This window comes from Callospermophilus lateralis, chromosome 1 (assembly GCF_048772815.1).
Source record: "Callospermophilus lateralis isolate mCalLat2 chromosome 1, mCalLat2.hap1, whole genome shotgun sequence".
In the NCBI taxonomy this organism is placed as follows: Eukaryota; Metazoa; Chordata; class Mammalia; order Rodentia; family Sciuridae; genus Callospermophilus; species Callospermophilus lateralis.
In genome coordinates, this window is record NC_135305.1 from 81,673,307 (window position 1) to 81,691,521 (window position 18,215).

Genomic DNA, 18,215 nt, shown 5'->3' on the forward strand with positions numbered 1-18,215 from the left:
TAAGAAGTCTATGAAAATGCTCTCAATCCAAAGCCTTCCTAGTTAACATCTTGCGAAATACAAACACTTTGGGAAATGCTTTGGGAAGCAGGGTGGAGCAGATAGTAATAGTTTAAGATCATGTCTTTGCTCTAATATTACTAACTGGAAGACCTTGGGTGAGAACTTTTTTTGATACAAGGCCTCACATATTCTAGGCAAATACTCTACCACAGAGCTACATCATCAGCCCTGGAAGACTGGACAACATTCATTTACTTGCATCCCAGATTTTCATATGCAATTTGCAGATAACCAATGATACCTACCTGATGCTGTTGCTAGTTGATGTATAAGAAGGAAGAAATACAGCCAGGGCTCCATCTATCTATCTATTGGGTTTAGACTAGAGCAGCATTCTTTTCTTGTAAACAGGACAGTCCTAGGTTCTACAAAGTGCTATACAGACAGAAGTTCTATCTTCAGTACACCGTTCTGGATTCAGGCTTGTTACCACTGTTGGAAACTGAGTCTCCAAAACTAGCTACACAAAGTGGGGACAATCAGGACTTTGTGTACTCTGGGACACTACCCTAGACACACCTCCTGAAAAGATGTCATTTGCCCATACTTTTACATCAATCATCCACTGCTGCTGGTGGAAAAAATGAGGGAACCAGCACGCTGTCATGGAACTGCCAGGAACCAAATCACTGTCCCTTCCACAATTACTCCCCTGATCAACACTCATGCCAGGACTGTTGGGAGCAGAAAAAAAAAAAAAAAAAAAAAAAAACACCTAAAGGTAAAGCATCCTAAATCATCTTGGTAGATAGAGTAGGGGACACTTTTCATCACCGCTTTAACACCAACATGACAGAATCCAGGATGCGCCCTGGCCTCAGATGATGATCATATTCTTTATCTGCAGTGACAGTGACTGGCCTCACCAACTCAATGTGGTTTTCATAATCTTTCAGGACACCACAAAAGCCATTTTATATCACAAAGCAGAGGAACTCCAACTATTAAGGGGCCCTTGGTCTATTTGGGGAATTTTTTTCTCTCTTGCTCCTGCTTATATTTAGTTATTTCACTAAAATTCAATAGAAATTTTACTAGAAAGCATACAAATCCAAGCTAGGGCATGATGAAAAACTAATATCAATTCATTCTCCCCTTGTTTGGCAGCTCCAATGGGCTGACTAAAGAGAATACTGGCTGGAGTACTTGCCTGGAAGAAAGTTTGGAGACTCTTTTCCCCTTTAATAGATATACAATCACAAAATTAGATAATTTTAGAGCTGAAAGAGGACTAAGACATATTCCATCTACTAATTAAAAACTGATGAAGCAAGGCACAGTGGTGCACGCCTGTAATCCCAGAAACTTGGAGGCTGAGGAAGGAGGATTGCAAGTTCAAGGTGAATCCTTTCTTAGTACAAAATAAAACAAAACAAAACTGATCCAGTATTCTAAGAATCCATGCTAAAGTGATTGCTTAAAAATACCCCCAAAAACATAAATAAAATGTTCACTGCAATCTTCTTTATTAAGCACTAAATTGGAATAGTTTCTCAAATTAGGGTATATACACACAAAGGAATAATGTGTATGCTGAAAACATCATTAAAATACTTAAAACTATGGAGAAAACTTACATAAAGTTAAATTAAAAAAATAAAAAGGAGTATATAAAAATTAGTATGATTCTAATTCTGTTTTTAAAAAGTTAGATGACAAGGCCGGGAACAGTGGTACACTCCTGTTCTCCCAGCTATGGAGGAGGCTGAAGTAAGAGGATTGCTTGATCCCAGCTCAAGGCCAGTCTGGGAAACATAGCAAGACCCCCATCTCTAAAAAAAAATAAAATAAATGTTAAAAAATTAGATGCAGAGAAGAAAAGTCTAGACTTCTGTGTTAATGGAGATTAACCAGCAATGATGGAATTTTGTTGCTCTTTTTCCTTCTTTACCTGTCTATATCTTGTAACACAGTCATCATACGTCACTTTCCGATGGGGACAATTTATGGGGAATGCATCATTAGGCAATTTCATCATCATAAAAACAGCATAGAGTGCACTTATACAAACTGAGGCAGCTAAGATGTCACTAAGCAATCTGATCATAAGGGACCACCATCTTGTATTCAGTCTGTCACTGACTGAAATGCTGCCCTTGACTGTACTATAAGATTGTGTCCAATTTTTTGTGCAATCTGTCTATTGACAGCCATCAAGCCCCGCCCCCCCTACTCTCTCTCTTCTTTTTCTGTTGCACATCCAGACAAACTAGTAAGAAAGTCCAGTTGCTCCCTTCATTGATGCTACAGAAAACTACACCACACAAGCTCCAATCAGTACCCCATCTCCGTCCAGTAATCACAATAAAAACTGAGCCTGTCTCCTTACCCCTTCTCTGATTCCATTTTTGGCCCAGTCTGACAATCTGTCTTATGCTCCCTAGAAGGTACTAACCCTTTACACCCCCTTGGATAGGTATGTGGCATCACCAATATCAACGCCAAACAAAATTTTTGAGTAGGGACACATTCCACTCATGCTGAGTGCCTACAACATTTATGATGGACATGACTGACTTTTATACCAAAATTGAAACAATATTTTTAAAAGATTAAGCTGTCATGTTGTGCATGCAGAATTTCATTCATTTTAAGTAAGGATATGTTTTTAAGACAGTAGGCAAAGAAAAATGAGAATTAGTTAGAAGGTATTACCTCAATTCCAGGGAACACATGTCTCAAAGAAGATCCATCTTATGTCTGGGAATAATTATAGAATACACAAAGAAACATACCTGGACTCAGAAATTGATCTTCTGTGAGTACATCTCCAAGAGTGACAGATAAAAACTGGTACTTAGGTCTCTGCCAGCACCAGTATCTCTTCTTTTTGGTCACCAGACTTAGAAGTTGTAACTTGTCAGAGTCATTTAAGTTTGATACAGAAATCAGGTTACCGTCAGCATCAACTTCTTTAAGAAAATTCCTTGTTGCTTTGGCAAACATTTTGAAGGTTCCAGATTACCTGAAAAAATAAGATTATCCTAGAATCAAATGAAGTTATTATTTTGTGTCTTTTTTTCCTAAAATTATATTTCTCCCTAATCTCAATCATTCATATGAAATAATATTTTCTCCCAATGAAGCCCTCTAATTTGAGTTCAGTTGATGACAAAGAATTGAGATATTGAAAGACAATATGTGAATCAATCAGGATAGGCTAGGTTATGCTTCTGGAACAAACAATACTCACGTCTTAGTGGATTATAATAATAGATTTATTTGTTGCTCACAATCCAGGATGGGCTGAGAGCTCTATTTATTACAGTCATTGAGATCCAGACCAAAGGAAAAGCCACTGCCCTAAACATCATCAGTCATTATTTAACAGAAAGAATTCTGGAAGTTCTCACACCTGTAATTAAATGCTCTGGCCCAACAGGACACATGGCATGTTCACTTATAACTTATCAGAGCTAGTTACACAGTTTCATCCAACCAGGAGGGTGAAGAAATACAATCCTACAAGAATCTGGAAGACAGCTGAGTGTGATGGTACATGCCTTTAATTCCAGTTAACTTGGGAGGCTGAGATAGGAAGATCATATAAGTTCAAGGCAAGGCTGGGCAATTTAGAGAGACCCTGTCTAAAAATAAAAAATAAAAATAGGTGGGGACGTGGCTCGGTGGTTAACCATCCTAGGTTTCAATCCTCAGTACAAAAAAAAAAAAAAAAAAAAAAAAATCACCACTTGAGCATTTGAAGATTTTTGTCATCTGTGATGGGTAGGGGGTGAGGCAACCAATCCCTTAGGGATGATTGTGTTCTCTGTAAGGTCAAAAGTGTCCTCTACACTGGAAGATAGAAAAGAAAAGCACTACATTTAGTGGAACAGGTACAATACTATCAACAAACTGTGTTGGAAAAATGGGCTGACCTTCTGGAAAAAAAAAAAATCTGATTCCTCTCTTCTACCACATGAGGAAATTCTCAATGGATTAGCAGTTCCTTTGAGGAAAAATAAAACCATAAAAGTAGTATGAAAAAAATATGCAGAGAAATGTTTGTACAATTGTAGGATAAGAAGGGCCTTTACAAAGATAAGGCGCAGGGGCTAGGGTTGTAGCTCAGTGGTAGAGCTTTGTTTGCCTCTGACGAGGGAGGCACTGGGTTTGGTCCTCAGCATCGCATAAAAGTAAATAATAAAATATCGTGTCCATCTACAACTAAAAAATATTTAAAAAGAAGAAAGAGGGCAAACTGAGAAAGTGCTAGTATTATTTATAACAAAGTATAAAAGTGCTTATAAAAAAAAACATTTTACAGATCAGGCTTTAAAATATCCCAGTAAAAACAGGGAAGATAAACAATTCACCATTCACAAACTACACAAATCACACACACACACACACACACACACACACACACGCGTACACTTACTTGTATATAATTTAAAAATTACATTTAAAACCACAAATTGAAACAATATTAAAAAAAAAAACCTATCCATGGTTAAGTTGAAATTTCTAATAGAGAAAGCTATGTTTCATAGGGTTTGCACCCTGCTGCTTGGCCTGGTCACCTGGTCAGACGGTTTCATGGAATTTAAGAGCAGGATCTTAACCATTTTGCTTTGTTCAACATGAATCTCCTCTAGGGCATCAGTTCTTCTTTAAAGTACTTTTACCTGGATTATTATGAAGCAGTTGCTACCTGAGCCTATTCTTACATATTAACAGTCAAAAAAATGAACATTTAAGGAAGAAATTCTAAAATATGCAAGGAAGATTTATTTTTTGTAGGGGTAAACCCAGGGGCACTCTCCCACTGAGCTACGTACATCTCCAGCCCTTTTTATTTTTTATTTTGAGACAGGCTTTTACACAGTTGCCCACACTGGCCTCAAACTTGTGATCCTCTTGCCTTAGACTCCAGAGTCACTAGGGTTACAGGCATGCATCACTGCACCTGGCTAAGAAAGTTCCTTTCTGAAACAATGAACAACAAAGATGAACCACTAAGTATACTCTGGCTCCCATCTCAATTTCATCTCTCATAAAGTATACAAGTATCTTGCACTCAATGGAAGACTCATTTATTCATTTACCATAATAATTTATTGAATCCTTCATTGGTATTTTTGAGTACACACTAAACTCAGGAACTGTGTTTAAGCATTTAGGATAGAGAGATTTTAAAAATAATAATAATAATTTCTCCTTAATGAGCTACTAGTTTGGTGGCCAGAGGAGAAATAGCTAGGTTTTATGTTAGTTATGGGCACAAATAGCTACATGGAATGAAACAAGAAAAAGGCACGTAAAGCCAACTGAAGAGAGGTTCCCTGTCACCGCAGTTGTCTTGAAGTTGATGCACCCACGAATCAACTTTTGTAGGCCAAGAAGAAGATCGTCAAGGGAAGGATACCATGATGCTACTGTTGCAGAGGAGCACAGTTAGAGCTGCAGAAAGTTGCAGGTGGGGGCGGGGAGCTGGGGAAGAGAGTACAGGAAGATGGGCCATCGGCAAACTGGTGACAGCCCAGAGGACAATGGGTCATGTTGCCATGCTCAGACCCTTTCCTCGGCAGGCCTGGGATGGCTTCTCAAGCTCTGGGGTTGACTCCTGCGTTGCAGTGCAGGGCTGCAGAGTGGGGAAGAGCCAGAGGTAAGGCCAAGGAGGCCCCTCGACCAGGGCCTGAAAGCCCATGCCCCTCCCAAAGGGGAGCCAGGGCAGCAGGAGCCACTGGAGGGTATGACTACAGAGCCATGTGATCAGAATGGTCACCTAGAAAGATCTCCTGAAAGCAAAATAAGAAACACACAGCAAATAGTGATAGTTTGAGTTCTTCTTTACCCATATGTATCCCTTTAATTTCTTTCTTCTAATTGCTCTGGCTAGAGTTTCAAGGACGATGTTGAATAGAAGTGGTGAAAGAGGACATCCTTGTCTTATACCAGTTTTTGGAGGGAATGCTTTCAACTTTTCTCCATTTATAATTAAGCTGGCCTTGGGTTTAGCATATATAGCTTTTACAATGTTGATGTATGTTCCTACTATCCCTAGTTTTTCTAGTGTTTTGAACATGAAGGTGTGCTATGTTTTGTAAAATGCTTTTTCTGCATCTATTGAGATGATCATATGATTCTTGTTTTTAAGTCTATTAATGTAATGTATTAAGTTTATTGATTTCCATATGTTTAATCAACCCTGCATCCCTGGGAAGAATCCCACTTGATTGTGGTACACTATCTTTTTGATATGTTTTTGTATGCAATTTGCCAGAATTTTAGTGAGCCACATCAATGTTTATAGAACTCAATTCACAATAGCTAGACTCTGGAACCAACCTAAGTGTCCCTCAATAGATAAGTGGATAAAGAAAATGGTATATATACTCGGAATATTACTCAGCTTTAAAGAAGAATAAAATTATGGAATTTGCCAGTAAATGGTTGGAGTTGGAGAATATCATGCTAAGCGAAATAAGCCAATCCCACAAAACCAAAGGCCAAATGTTCTAATATACGGATGCTAATTCACAATAAGGCGATGGGGGAGGGCACTAGGGAAGAATAGCGTTACCTTAGATTAGGTAGAGGGAAGTGATGGGAGGGAAGGAGCGATTTTGTGGGGATAGGAAAGATAGTAGAATGAAACAGACATTATTACTGTGTGTATATATGTGACTGCATGACCAATATGATTCTGCAACATGTACACTCAGAAAAATGAGAAATTATATCCTATCTATGTATGATATATCAAAGTGCATAAATGCATTCTACTGTCATGTATAATGAATGAAAACCAAAAAAAATTAAATTAAATTTTAAAAAATGCACAGGAGGGAAACAGATGTGAAACAAAAAAGAAAACAATAATGCTCTGAACTCTACCAGTGGCCAAAGGACAGTCTGGTTGGATGAAGGGTGATGGTGATGTAAAGGAGACCCTGAGGATGTCCTCCAAGGAGCTCAAGTGTGGGGTGGAAAATAAGAAGCCAGTTACCAGACAGGGATTAGACAGGAAGCAGACTGATGGGAACAAGAGGTCAGTAACTTCTCCCATCGTCCTTGGGAAGGTGCGGAGTTTATTTTTCCAAACACAAGGAGAGAACTTTTAATGAAACAGGGTCTCCCCAATGACCTGTATGAATTTATCCTGCTAGTCCAAGAGAAGAGGCCCAGCGTGGTCTGCCTCAGTTTACCATTGGTGTCAGGATCTCTATTTTTATGGTTTCTATATTCTTTTCTGGGACTGAAAGGAGTCTTAAGCTGAAACTTGCCTTCAGATTGAACAAGTTTCTGTAGAAGCAAAATTAGGCTAGCTGTTAAAAAAACAAAATAACAATCCATCTGTTGTGGATGGCAAAGCCTTGGTAATGATACCAATCCCCCCTAGAGGGATTAGAGGGTGAAAACAAGGGAACTCCTAAATTAATCTTTAATGATTTTTTTTTCTTTATCTAACATCAAACACAGCCAATTTGCCTGCTTGTCAGGGTACGCTGCTTTAGGGAGAATTAGTGAAATTGGCTATTGCTCAGTAGGTTTTCATTAGAATCAGGTTTATTCAATCATGTGATTCTTAGAAAATAATCTCCTAGTGAAGTTGATGTTGGAGGTTTCTCTTTTGTCACTAAGCTTGTACAGTGCTACACTTCCATGGTGCAAACTGTGAACCATGGCCAGGCGTGGTGACACCTGAAACCCCAGAGACTTAGGAGCCTCAGGCAGGTGGACAGGGAAGTCTGAGGCCAGCCTGGGCAACATAGCAAGACGTTGTCTCAAAAATAAAAACAGAGAGCTGAGGATGTAGTTCAGTGGTGTAGTGCCCTGGGTTCAATCCCCAATATCAAAAAAAAAAAAAAAAAAAAAAAAAAAAAATTCTAGAAAGTTAACTATATGAAAAAAGCTATACAGTGAGAAATCTCATTCCTGCCCATGTCCTTGTCTTTTCTACCATTTTACTTCTCTTCTGTTCAGTTATATTACCTTTGTATTTCCTTATACAAATACATGTTAAAAGCAATCTACACCGTGTTCTGTCCCTTGCTTTTTGCCATGAAAAAAAACTTCCTAGAGATCATTCCACATTAGTACCTCTTTACAAATGCCTAGTACTCCCTCCCGTGAATTTTTTTTCATTGTTTATTTGTCCTATAATGCTCATCACTTGAATTATTTCTAAAATTTTGCTATTTTAAAAATACCACTAAGTACTCCTATATGTACATATTTTTCATGCATGAGCAAGTGTATCTGAAGGGTGAATTCCTAGAAGAGGGATTGCTAGATCAATGGGTAAGTGCATCTGTAATTTCATGGGTTGTCCCATTCCGCAATCTCTTCAATAATGTGTGAAAATATCAGTGTCAGCAATAGTGTGTTATCAAACGTTTGTATCTTTGCCAATCTAATTGGTGAGAAATGGAATCTCAATATAGATTTAGGTTGTTATTTTCATACAAATGAAATCAAGCATCCTTAGTTTGTTTAAAGCCTTTTTTTATATTTCTTTTTTAAAACTGTTGATGTCTTTAACCCATTTTCTGTTTCTAGAAACTTTTAATAAAATAGAGAGATTATCCAAAATATAGGCTAGAAAGGCAGGCCCAGGTCAGCCCAGCCAACGCCTGCAGAACCTGCACTGTGTCCGTCCGAGCTGCATCTTTGAACACGTTGCCCAACACCACTATCCGGCCCACCCCACCCAACCTGACACTACATCTGTGAAAGTAGCCGCCTCCATCTTGGGACACCATCACCACCATCTTTAGTTCTGGCAACTCCCAGCTTGGAACACCAGCTGGGTAGGAGAGTTATTGGAGCCCTGCAAAGGCACTATAACCCTGAAATGTAAAAAAAAAAAAAAAAAAAAAAAAAAAAAAACAGTAACACTCCAGATACTCAGTGATAGAAGAAAAGACACACAAACAGCATGGAAAAAAAAAGGGGGGGGGGGGGGGTGCCCCAAATGAATCAAAATACTAAATTATTAGAATCCATGGGCAGCACAACAGAAGAAATGACAGAGAAGGATTTCAGGAAATACATAATTAAAAAGTTCTGTGAATTAAAGGATGATATCAGAGAACAAATACAGGCAGCAAAAGATCATTCTGATAAAAAACTACATAAGCAAATACAGGAAGCAAAAGATTACTTCAATAGGGAGATAGAGGTTCTTAAAAAAAAAAATACTGAAATCCGTGACATGAAAGAAACAATAAACCAAATTAAAAGTTCAATTGAAAGCATAGCAAAAGATTAGACCACAGGGAAGACAGGACTTCAGACAATGAAGACAAAATATGTAACCTTGAAACAAATATAGACCACACAATGAAGATAGTAAGAAACCATGAGCAGAGTGTTCAAGAAATATGGGACAGCATAAAAAGACCAAATTTAAGAGTTATTGGGATAAAGGAAGGCATAGAGTTCCAAACCAAAGGAATGAACAATCTATTCAATGAAATAATATCATAAATTTTTCCAAACATGAATAATGAATTGGAAAACCAAATACAAGAGGCTTACAGGATGTCAAATGAACAAAATCACAACAGATCCACACCAAGGCACATTATAATGAAAATGCCTAAGGAGAGAATCTTAAAAGACATGAGAGAAAGGAATCAGATTACATATAGGGGGAAACCAATTAGGATACCTGCAGATTTTTCAACCCAGAACATAAAAGCGAGAAGATCCTGGAACAACATATACCAAGCTCTAAAAGAAAATGGATGTGTGGGCTGGGGATGTGGCTCAAGAGGTAGCATGCTCGCCTGGCATGCGTGCGGCCCGGGTTCGATCCTCAGCACCACATACCAACAAAGATGTTGTGTCCGCCGAGACTAAAAATAAATATTAAAAAAAAAAAAAAAAAGAAAATGGATGTCAACCAAGAATCTTATATCCAGCAAAATCAAGCTTTAGATTTGATGATGAAATAAAAACCTTCCATGATTAAAAAAAAAAAAAAAAGTTAAAAGAATTTACAGCTAGAAAGCCTGCACTACATAATTTCCTCAGCAAAATATTCCACAAGGGGGAAACGAAAAAAAAAAAAAACAACAATGAAAATCAGCAGAGGGAGGTATTACACTAAAGGAAAAACTAATCAAAGGATAAACCAAGTCAATAAAATATCAAAAATAAACAATAATAGCTGGAAATACAAATCATGTTTCAATAATAACCCTGATTATTAAAGGCCTTAACTCACTAATCAAAAGACATAGACTGGCAGATTAAAAAAGAAAAAAAAAAAAAAAAGACCCAACAATATGCTGCCTCTAAAAGACTCATCTCATAGGAAAAGACATCCACAGACTAAAGGTGAGAGGTTGGGAAAAATCAAACCACTCACATGGACTGTGGAATCAAGCAGGGGTTTCTATACTCATATCAAATAAAGTAATGTTTTAAGCCAAAGTTAATCAAAAGGGATAAAGAAGCACATTTCATACTGATCAAGGGAAACATATGTCAATAAGACATAACAATTATAAATATATATGCCCCCAAATGATGGAGCATATACTTTCATCAAACAAACTTTTGTCAATTTCCAGAGTCAAATAGACCACAACACAATAATTCTGGGTGACTTTAACATAACTCTTTCACCACTAGATAGATCTTCCAAACAAAAGCTGAGCAAACAAACTATAGAACTCAATAAAACAATCAATAACTTAGACTTAACTGACATATATAGAATATTTCTACCATCAACAAGTGAATACACGTTCTTCTCAGCAGCACTCTAAAATAGGCCATATATTACGCCACAAAGCAACTCTTGGTAAACACAAAAAAGTAGACATACTACCCTGCATTATATCAGATCATAATGGAATGAAATTAGAAATCAATGATAAATTTTTTTTAAAAAAAGCTACTCCAATACCTGGAGACTAAATAATATGTTATTGAATGAACAATGGGTTGCAAAAGACATCAAAGAAGAAATTTAAAAATTCTTAGGGGTAAATGAGAACACTGATGCAACATACCAAAATCTCCAGGACACTATGAAGGCAGTATTAAGAGGAAAGTTCATTCCTTAAAAGAAGAAAAAAGTCAACAAATAAATGACCTAACATTACATCTAAAAGCCCTGGAAAAAGAAGAACAAATCAACACCAAAAGCAGAAGACAGGAAATAATTAAAATCAGAGCTGTAATCAATTAAATTGAAACAAAAGAAAAAATTGACAAAACAAAGAGTTGGTTCTTTGAAAAAATAAATGAAATTGATAAACCTTTAGCCATGCTAATGAAGAGACGGAGAGAGAAAACTCAAATTACTAACATCCATAATGAAAAAGGAAATATCATGACAGACACTACAGAAATATAAAAGATAATCAGAAATTATTTTGAAAACTTGTATTCCAATAAAATAGAAAATACCGAAGGCACTGATAAATTTCTAGAGTCACATGATTTACTCAAACTGACCCAAGATGTTATACATAAATTAAACAGAACAATTTCAAGCAATGAAATAGAAGACACCATCAGAAGCCTACCAATCAAGAAAAGCCCAGAACCAGATGAATACACAGCTGAGTTCTACAAGACCTTTAAACAAGAACTAATACCAGTACTCCTCAAATTATTTCAAAAAAAAGAGGGAACACTTTCAAACTCATTCTATGAGGCCTATATCACCCTGATTCCAAAACCAGGCAAAGACACATCAAAGAAAGAAAACTTCAGACCAATATCTCTAATGAACATAGATGCAAAAATTCTCAATAAAATTCTGGCATACAAAACATATCAAAAAGATAGTGCACCATGATCAAGTGGGGTTCATCCCAGGGATGAAAATTGGTTCAACATATGGAAATCAATAAATGCAATTCATCACATCAATAGACTTAAAAGACTCATATGATCATCTCAAAAGATGCAGAAAAAGCATTCAATAATATACAGCACCCCTTCATGTTCAAAACACTGGAAAAACTAGGAATAACAGGTATAACTGGATACTAGGGATATCTCAACATTGTAAAAGCTGTCTATGCTAAGTCCCAGGCCAAAACCATTCAAAATAGAGAAAATTGAAAGCATTCCCTCTAAAAACTGGAACAAGATAGGGATGCCCTCTTTCACCACTTCTATTTAACATAGTTCTTGAAACACTAGCCAGAGCAATTACACAGATGAAAGAAATTAAAGGGATATGAATAGGAAAAGAAGAACTTATTAGTACTATTTGCCAATGATATGATTCTATACATAGAAGGCCCAAAAAATTCCACCAGAAAATTTCTAGAACTAGTAAATGAATTCAGCAAAGTAGCAGGATATAAAATCAACACCCATAAATCAAAGGCATTTCTGTATATAAGTGACAAATCCTCTGAAAGAGAAAAAAGGAAAACTACCCCATTTACAATAGCCTCAAGAAAAATAAAATACTTGAGAATCAACCTAACAAAAGAGGTGAAAGACCTCTACAAAGAACACTACAGAACACCAAAGAAAGAAATTAAAGAAGACCTTAGAAGATGGAAAGATCTCCCTTGTTTTTAGACAGGCAGATTATCAATATTGTCAAAATAACCATACCATCAAAAGCAGTATACAGATTTAATGCAATTCCAATCAAAATCCCAATGACATTCCTCAAAGAATTAGAAGAAGCATTCGTGAAATTCATCTGGAAAAATAAGAGACCCAGAATAGCTAAAGAAATCCTTAGCAAGAAGAGTGAAGCAGGCAGCATCACTATACCAGACCTTAAACCATGCTCAGAGCTAGAGTAACAAAAACATGGTATTGACACCAAAATAGACTTGTAGACCAATGTTACAGAATACAGGACACAAAGACAAACACACAAAATTGCAGTTATCTCATATTAGACAAAGGCACCAAAAACATATATTGGAGAAAACAAATGGTGCTGCGAAAACTGGAAATCCATATGCAACAAAATGAAATTAAACACCTATCCTTCACCATGCTCAAAACTCAACTCAAAGTGGATCAAGGACCTAGGAATTAAACCTGAGACCTTGCACCTAATAGAAGAAAAAGTAGGCCCAAATCTCCATCATGTGGGATTAGTCCCCCACTTCCTTAATAAGACTCCTAAAGTGCAAGAATTAAAATCAAGAATCAATAAATGGGATGGATTCAAACTAAAAAGCTTCTTCTCAGCAAAAGAAACAGTCAGTGAGCTGAATAGTGAGCCTACATCTTGAGAGCAAATTTTTACCATGTGCACATCGGATAGAGCACTAATCTCTAGGATATGTAAAGAACTCAAAAATCTTAATACCAAAAAAACAAATGATCCAATCAATAAATGGGCCAAGGACCTGAACAGACACTTCTTTGAAGATGATATACAATCAATCAACAAATATATGAAAAATGTTCAACATTTCTAGCAATTAGAGAAATGCAAATCAAAACTACTCTAAGACTTCATCTCACTCCAGTCAGAATGGCAGCTATTAAGAATACAAACAACAAGAAGTGTTGGTGAGGATGTGAGGGAAAAGATACACTCATATACTGCTGATGGGACTGCAAATTGGTGCATCCGACATGGAAAGCAGTATGGAGATTCCTTGGAAAACTGGGAATGGAACCACCATTTGACCCAGCTATCTCGCTCCTCAATTATACCCAAAGGACTTAAAATCAGCATACTACAGGGACACAGCCACATCAATGTTTATAGCAGCATAATTCACAATAGCTAAATTGTGGATTCAACCTAGATACCCTTCAGTAGATGAATAGATAAAGAAAATGTGATATACATACACAATGGAATATTACTCAGCATTAAAAGAGAATAATATTATGGCATTTGCAGGTAAATGAATGGCATTGGAGAAGATAATGCTAAGTGGAATAAGCCAATCCCCAAAAACCAAATGCCGAAAGTTTTCTCTGATACAAGGATGCTGATTCATAATGGGGATGGAGCGGGCAGCATGGGAGGAATAGATGAACTTTAGATAGGGAAAAGGAAAGGGAGGGGAAGAGAGGGGGCATGGGGGTAGGAAAGACAGTGGAATGAGTTGGACATCATTATCCTAAGTACATATATGAGAACACGAATGGTGTGACTCCACTTTGTGTACAACCAGAGACAATAAAAAATTCTCTATTTGTGTAATGTGAATTGAATTGTATTCTGCTGTCATATATAACTAATAAGAAAAAATAAAATTTAAAAATTAAAAAAATATATATAGGCTAGAAATTAACAGTCTGACATGTAGCACTAGGAGGCAATACAGTGCCACTGTCATTCTCAAATATTTTGAGCAAGTGGTCTAGCCAAGGAAGATAAAATACATGCTCAGGTTCAAATGAGTGAAGGATCTAGAACCCACGTTGCCAACCGAGCATGATGGTGCACATCTATATAATCACAGCGGCTTGGAAGGCTGAAGCAGGAGGACCACAAGTTCAAAGCCAGCCTCACCAACTTAGCAAGGCCCTAAGCAAATCAGAGACTCTGTCTTTAAATAAAATATAAAAGAGGACTGGGGATGTGGCTCAGTGGTTGAAAGCTCAACTAACCGGAAGTCAGATTTGGATTGAAATTTCCAATGTTGCAATTTGGAAGTAGATGGAAATGGCCTCAGGGAAGATGGAGCTCACGTAGTTTATGCCTAAAAAAAAAAAAAAAAGTGTTACATAGAACCTGAGCTCACCTGGATCCTTAAGATGTTAGCAAAGTCTATTCTCTACGTCTCTGGTTTCACAGCTCAAAGCAGATTATAACCCAGAGAGCCAAAGTAAATGTGGTAAGGACATCATAGAGTCAGACTCCTGGACAAGAGACCTGGAGAGAAGAGACCAAGTAAGTAAGATCACAGCAAGCAAAATGCACAGCCAACTGGGGCCACTGGCTTGTGCGAACAAGGCATCTTAAAGTAGCCTCTAAAGTCATGACTGCAGGAGAAGACACTACAACCAGTCAAGACGGATGGAGTCATAGACATAACCTATAAATTGCAAGAGACCTGACTCTTTCTCACATCCCCTGCAGGATTCTTCCGCAGAGCTGCTCTTGGCCTCTGCTAGACTAGTTCCAGGGGAGAAACCTCAACATCAAATACACTAGATAAAGCCGGGCAAGCATTTATTGAGTTCCTCCTTTGTGCTAGGCATTTGGCTTAATGCTTTGTACATGTTTCCTCACTTCCATGTTTCCTCACTTTCCTTACTTAACAAAGCCTAGGAGGTAGGAACAGTTCCCTTTTTACAGATGTGAAAACTCAAGTTCAAAGACATTATATAACTTCCCAACATCATGAGAAGTAGAGAAGCATCGCTGACATCAGGGAGCTGGTGTGGGGCTTTCAGCCAGGCACTGGTATGGCAAGGAGCTGGCTTGGCATTCTCCTGCTGAACATGAGCGAAGTCTCAGGGCATCAACATTAGGCAAAGCCTCTCTGTGATCATGAATCAAGACAAAAACAAGACCACCCCGTAATCACATCTGGCCACAGACCAAACACGAATACTGTCCAAACCACAAAAGTGACCAAATACCACCTCCCACTCAGTCCTGGTTAATGAGCAACTGCTGCTTCTTGACCAACCATAGCAGTTCCTCTTTATGAGCTTCTCTCCTTCTAGACAAGATTTAGGAAGATAATAATCATAGAATTTCCTATACATCCTGACAGCATCTGACCCAGAGCAAAGCCCCATTTCCTTAACCCTTCCTCCAAAATCACCTGCTACATACCCAGGGTCTTCCTTGCTGCAAGGTACAACAAACCCAACATGTCCATCTCCCGGTCTTCAGCTGGAGGGCCTTGGATGTATCCTAGAGAATGAGTGCTGGGCCACAATCCCACCCAGGTCCGTGGAAGTCCAGAACCAGTGCCCTGGACTGCCTTGCTCTGCTGTCCTCTGTTCAATTCTTTCTTTTAAAATTTGGACTACATATGACTCACTTTGGAAATTCAGAAAATGAGTTTGAAAGAGTAAACTTCAGTTGTGGTGGAACCAAAAATCACTGCAGAGGAACTCACACTATTTCCCCACTGTCTGGGGAAATGAGACATGGCTGAACTTGTGTGCTTGTCTCATTGTTAACAACTTCAACACATTTTGAATTATTTTTAGTTTTCTAAATAACAAAGTGAAATTGAATCTGCTAAATTAAAACAGAGGTGTTAAATTGTTATAACTTCTGATGTCTACAGTCCAGTACCTGAGTGCATTTTTTAAATGAAAAGACAAATTAAAGATACTCTATCATCTCTTCTGAAAATAATAATCAGTATGTGAAACGAAGACATACTGGTTGCAAGACAGGCATAATGTTAAACAAGGAGAAGGGATGAGGCAGCAAAGGTTTTTGGGAAGTGGAATGGATAACAGAGGATGAGGCCTGATTAGGAATAGAGAGGAGGGCTGGGGGTGTTGCTAGGTGGTAGAATGCTTGCCTAGCATGCAAGAGATCCTTGGTTCCATTCCCAGCACCACAAAAAAATTAACTAAATAATTTTTTAAAAACAGAGCAGGGTGCGGTGGGGACACCTGTAATCCCAGCAGCTCTGGAGGCTGAGGCAGGAGGATCACAAATTCAAAGCCAGCCTCAGCAACTTAGCCAGGCCCTAAGCAACCCTGTCTCCAAATAAAAAATAAAAAAGGGCTAGGGATGTGGCTCAGTGGTTAAGTGCCCCTGAGTTCAATTCGTGGTACCAAATAAACAAATAAAAATAAAAAGAGACAGCAAGAGGAAATCCTCTGAGCACCTGGAGAGTTCAAAAAGAATGAAAAGAGTCAGGCATGGTGGCACACACACCTGTAATCCCAGTGGCTCATGACTAGGGAGGATTGCAGGTTCAAGGCCAGCCTCAGAAATTTGGTGAGGCCCTAAGCAATTTAGCAAGACCCTGTTTCAAAATAAAAAAAAATTTAAAAAAGGACTGGAATGTGGCTCAGTGTTTAAGTGCCCCTGAGTTCAATCTCTGGTGCCAAAAAAAAAAAAAATGCAGTTGTGAAAATGTAAAGCTTGTCACTGTTAGTGGTGATTCATGCCTGTAATCCCATTTACTCTGGAGGCAAGTTCAAGGCCAGCCTGGGCAATTTAGCAAGACCCTGTGGAAGGAAGGAAGGAAGAAAGGAAGGAAGGAAGGAAGGGAGGGAGGGAGGGGGGAATAAGGAAAAGAAAGAAAGAAAGAAAGGCATCTTTAGGGACCCAAAGAGATTTCTTATCTATCTAGTAGTCTGGACTCAACTTCTTTCCTTTTATGTATGTATGAATGTATGCACACTATTATTGCAGTACAGGAGACTGAACCCAGGTGTGCTCTACCACTAACTTACATCCCCAGCTCTTTTCATTTTTTGAGACAGGTTTTCACCTAGTTGTCCAGGTTGAACTCCAACTTGTGGTCCTCCTGCCTCAGCCTCCCAAGTAGCTGGGATTACCAGTTTGTGACACACACCGGGCTCGTGACAGATTTCCTTTCTGACAGATTGTTGGTAGTGGATTTTGAAGATTATTAATTTTATTCTACATTTACTCGGCTGCATCTCACACCTCACAGCACTTTTTTCATTCCACTCTAACTCAGCTTCTAGTCTGTTGGTCTGTCTGACTGCCTCTTGAGGGCATGGACCTCAAGACATCCATCCCTCTCACTGTCTCATTTGGACCCAGTGGTGGGACCAGTGTTGGTTCGGCCTACAGCAAATGTGTAAGAAGTGCACTCTGGCCTTTCTCTCTTAGGTGCAGACGGGAAGGGAAACGACCCCCCAGAAAGGGTCCAGAGTCGTCCAGATAAGGCCAAATGAAGCACCAAGGCAACTGTTCAGTCATCTGGTCCTTCTGGGAACATCAAGGAGGGCAGGGGGTGGGATCTGGCCTCTACCCGAAGCGCTGGCCCATTAGAATCTGGGCCAAAGAGGTGGGGCCAGAGAAACTGAATCCCTTGTCTGCTCCTGGCCTTGGTCCCCACCCCATCTCTCATGCACACACGCCCCCATGCTGGGGAAGCCTCGGCAACACTGGAGGAAGAAACCGGAAGACAAGGAATGAAGAGGGTCAGGGTGGTGAAGGGATGCGGGGAAAAGAAGGTGCCAGCTGCCCTAGCAACACCCACGAAGGGAGAGGCGCGGGCAAGAGGAAGAGGGGATGAGAAAGGGCTGGTGGGTGCGAGAGTCGGGGAGAGGGCCATGTGAGGGATGGA

General features: G+C 38.8%; 1 protein-coding gene across 2 annotated transcripts in view; it reads right to left on the minus strand.

Annotated features, from left to right (window-relative positions):
- Gsdme (gasdermin E) overlaps positions 1 to 18,215 on the minus strand; it is a 98,528-nt gene that overhangs the window by 80,044 nt on the left and 269 nt on the right. For both annotated transcript variants that reach the window (XM_076835409.1, XM_076835400.1), the window contains exon 2: positions 2,799 to 3,028. In XM_076835409.1, coding sequence (XP_076691524.1) covers positions 2,799 to 3,009 — 211 coding nt within the window. In that variant the 5' untranslated portion in view covers positions 3,010 to 3,028. The remainder of the gene's footprint in view (positions 1 to 2,798; positions 3,029 to 18,215) is intronic.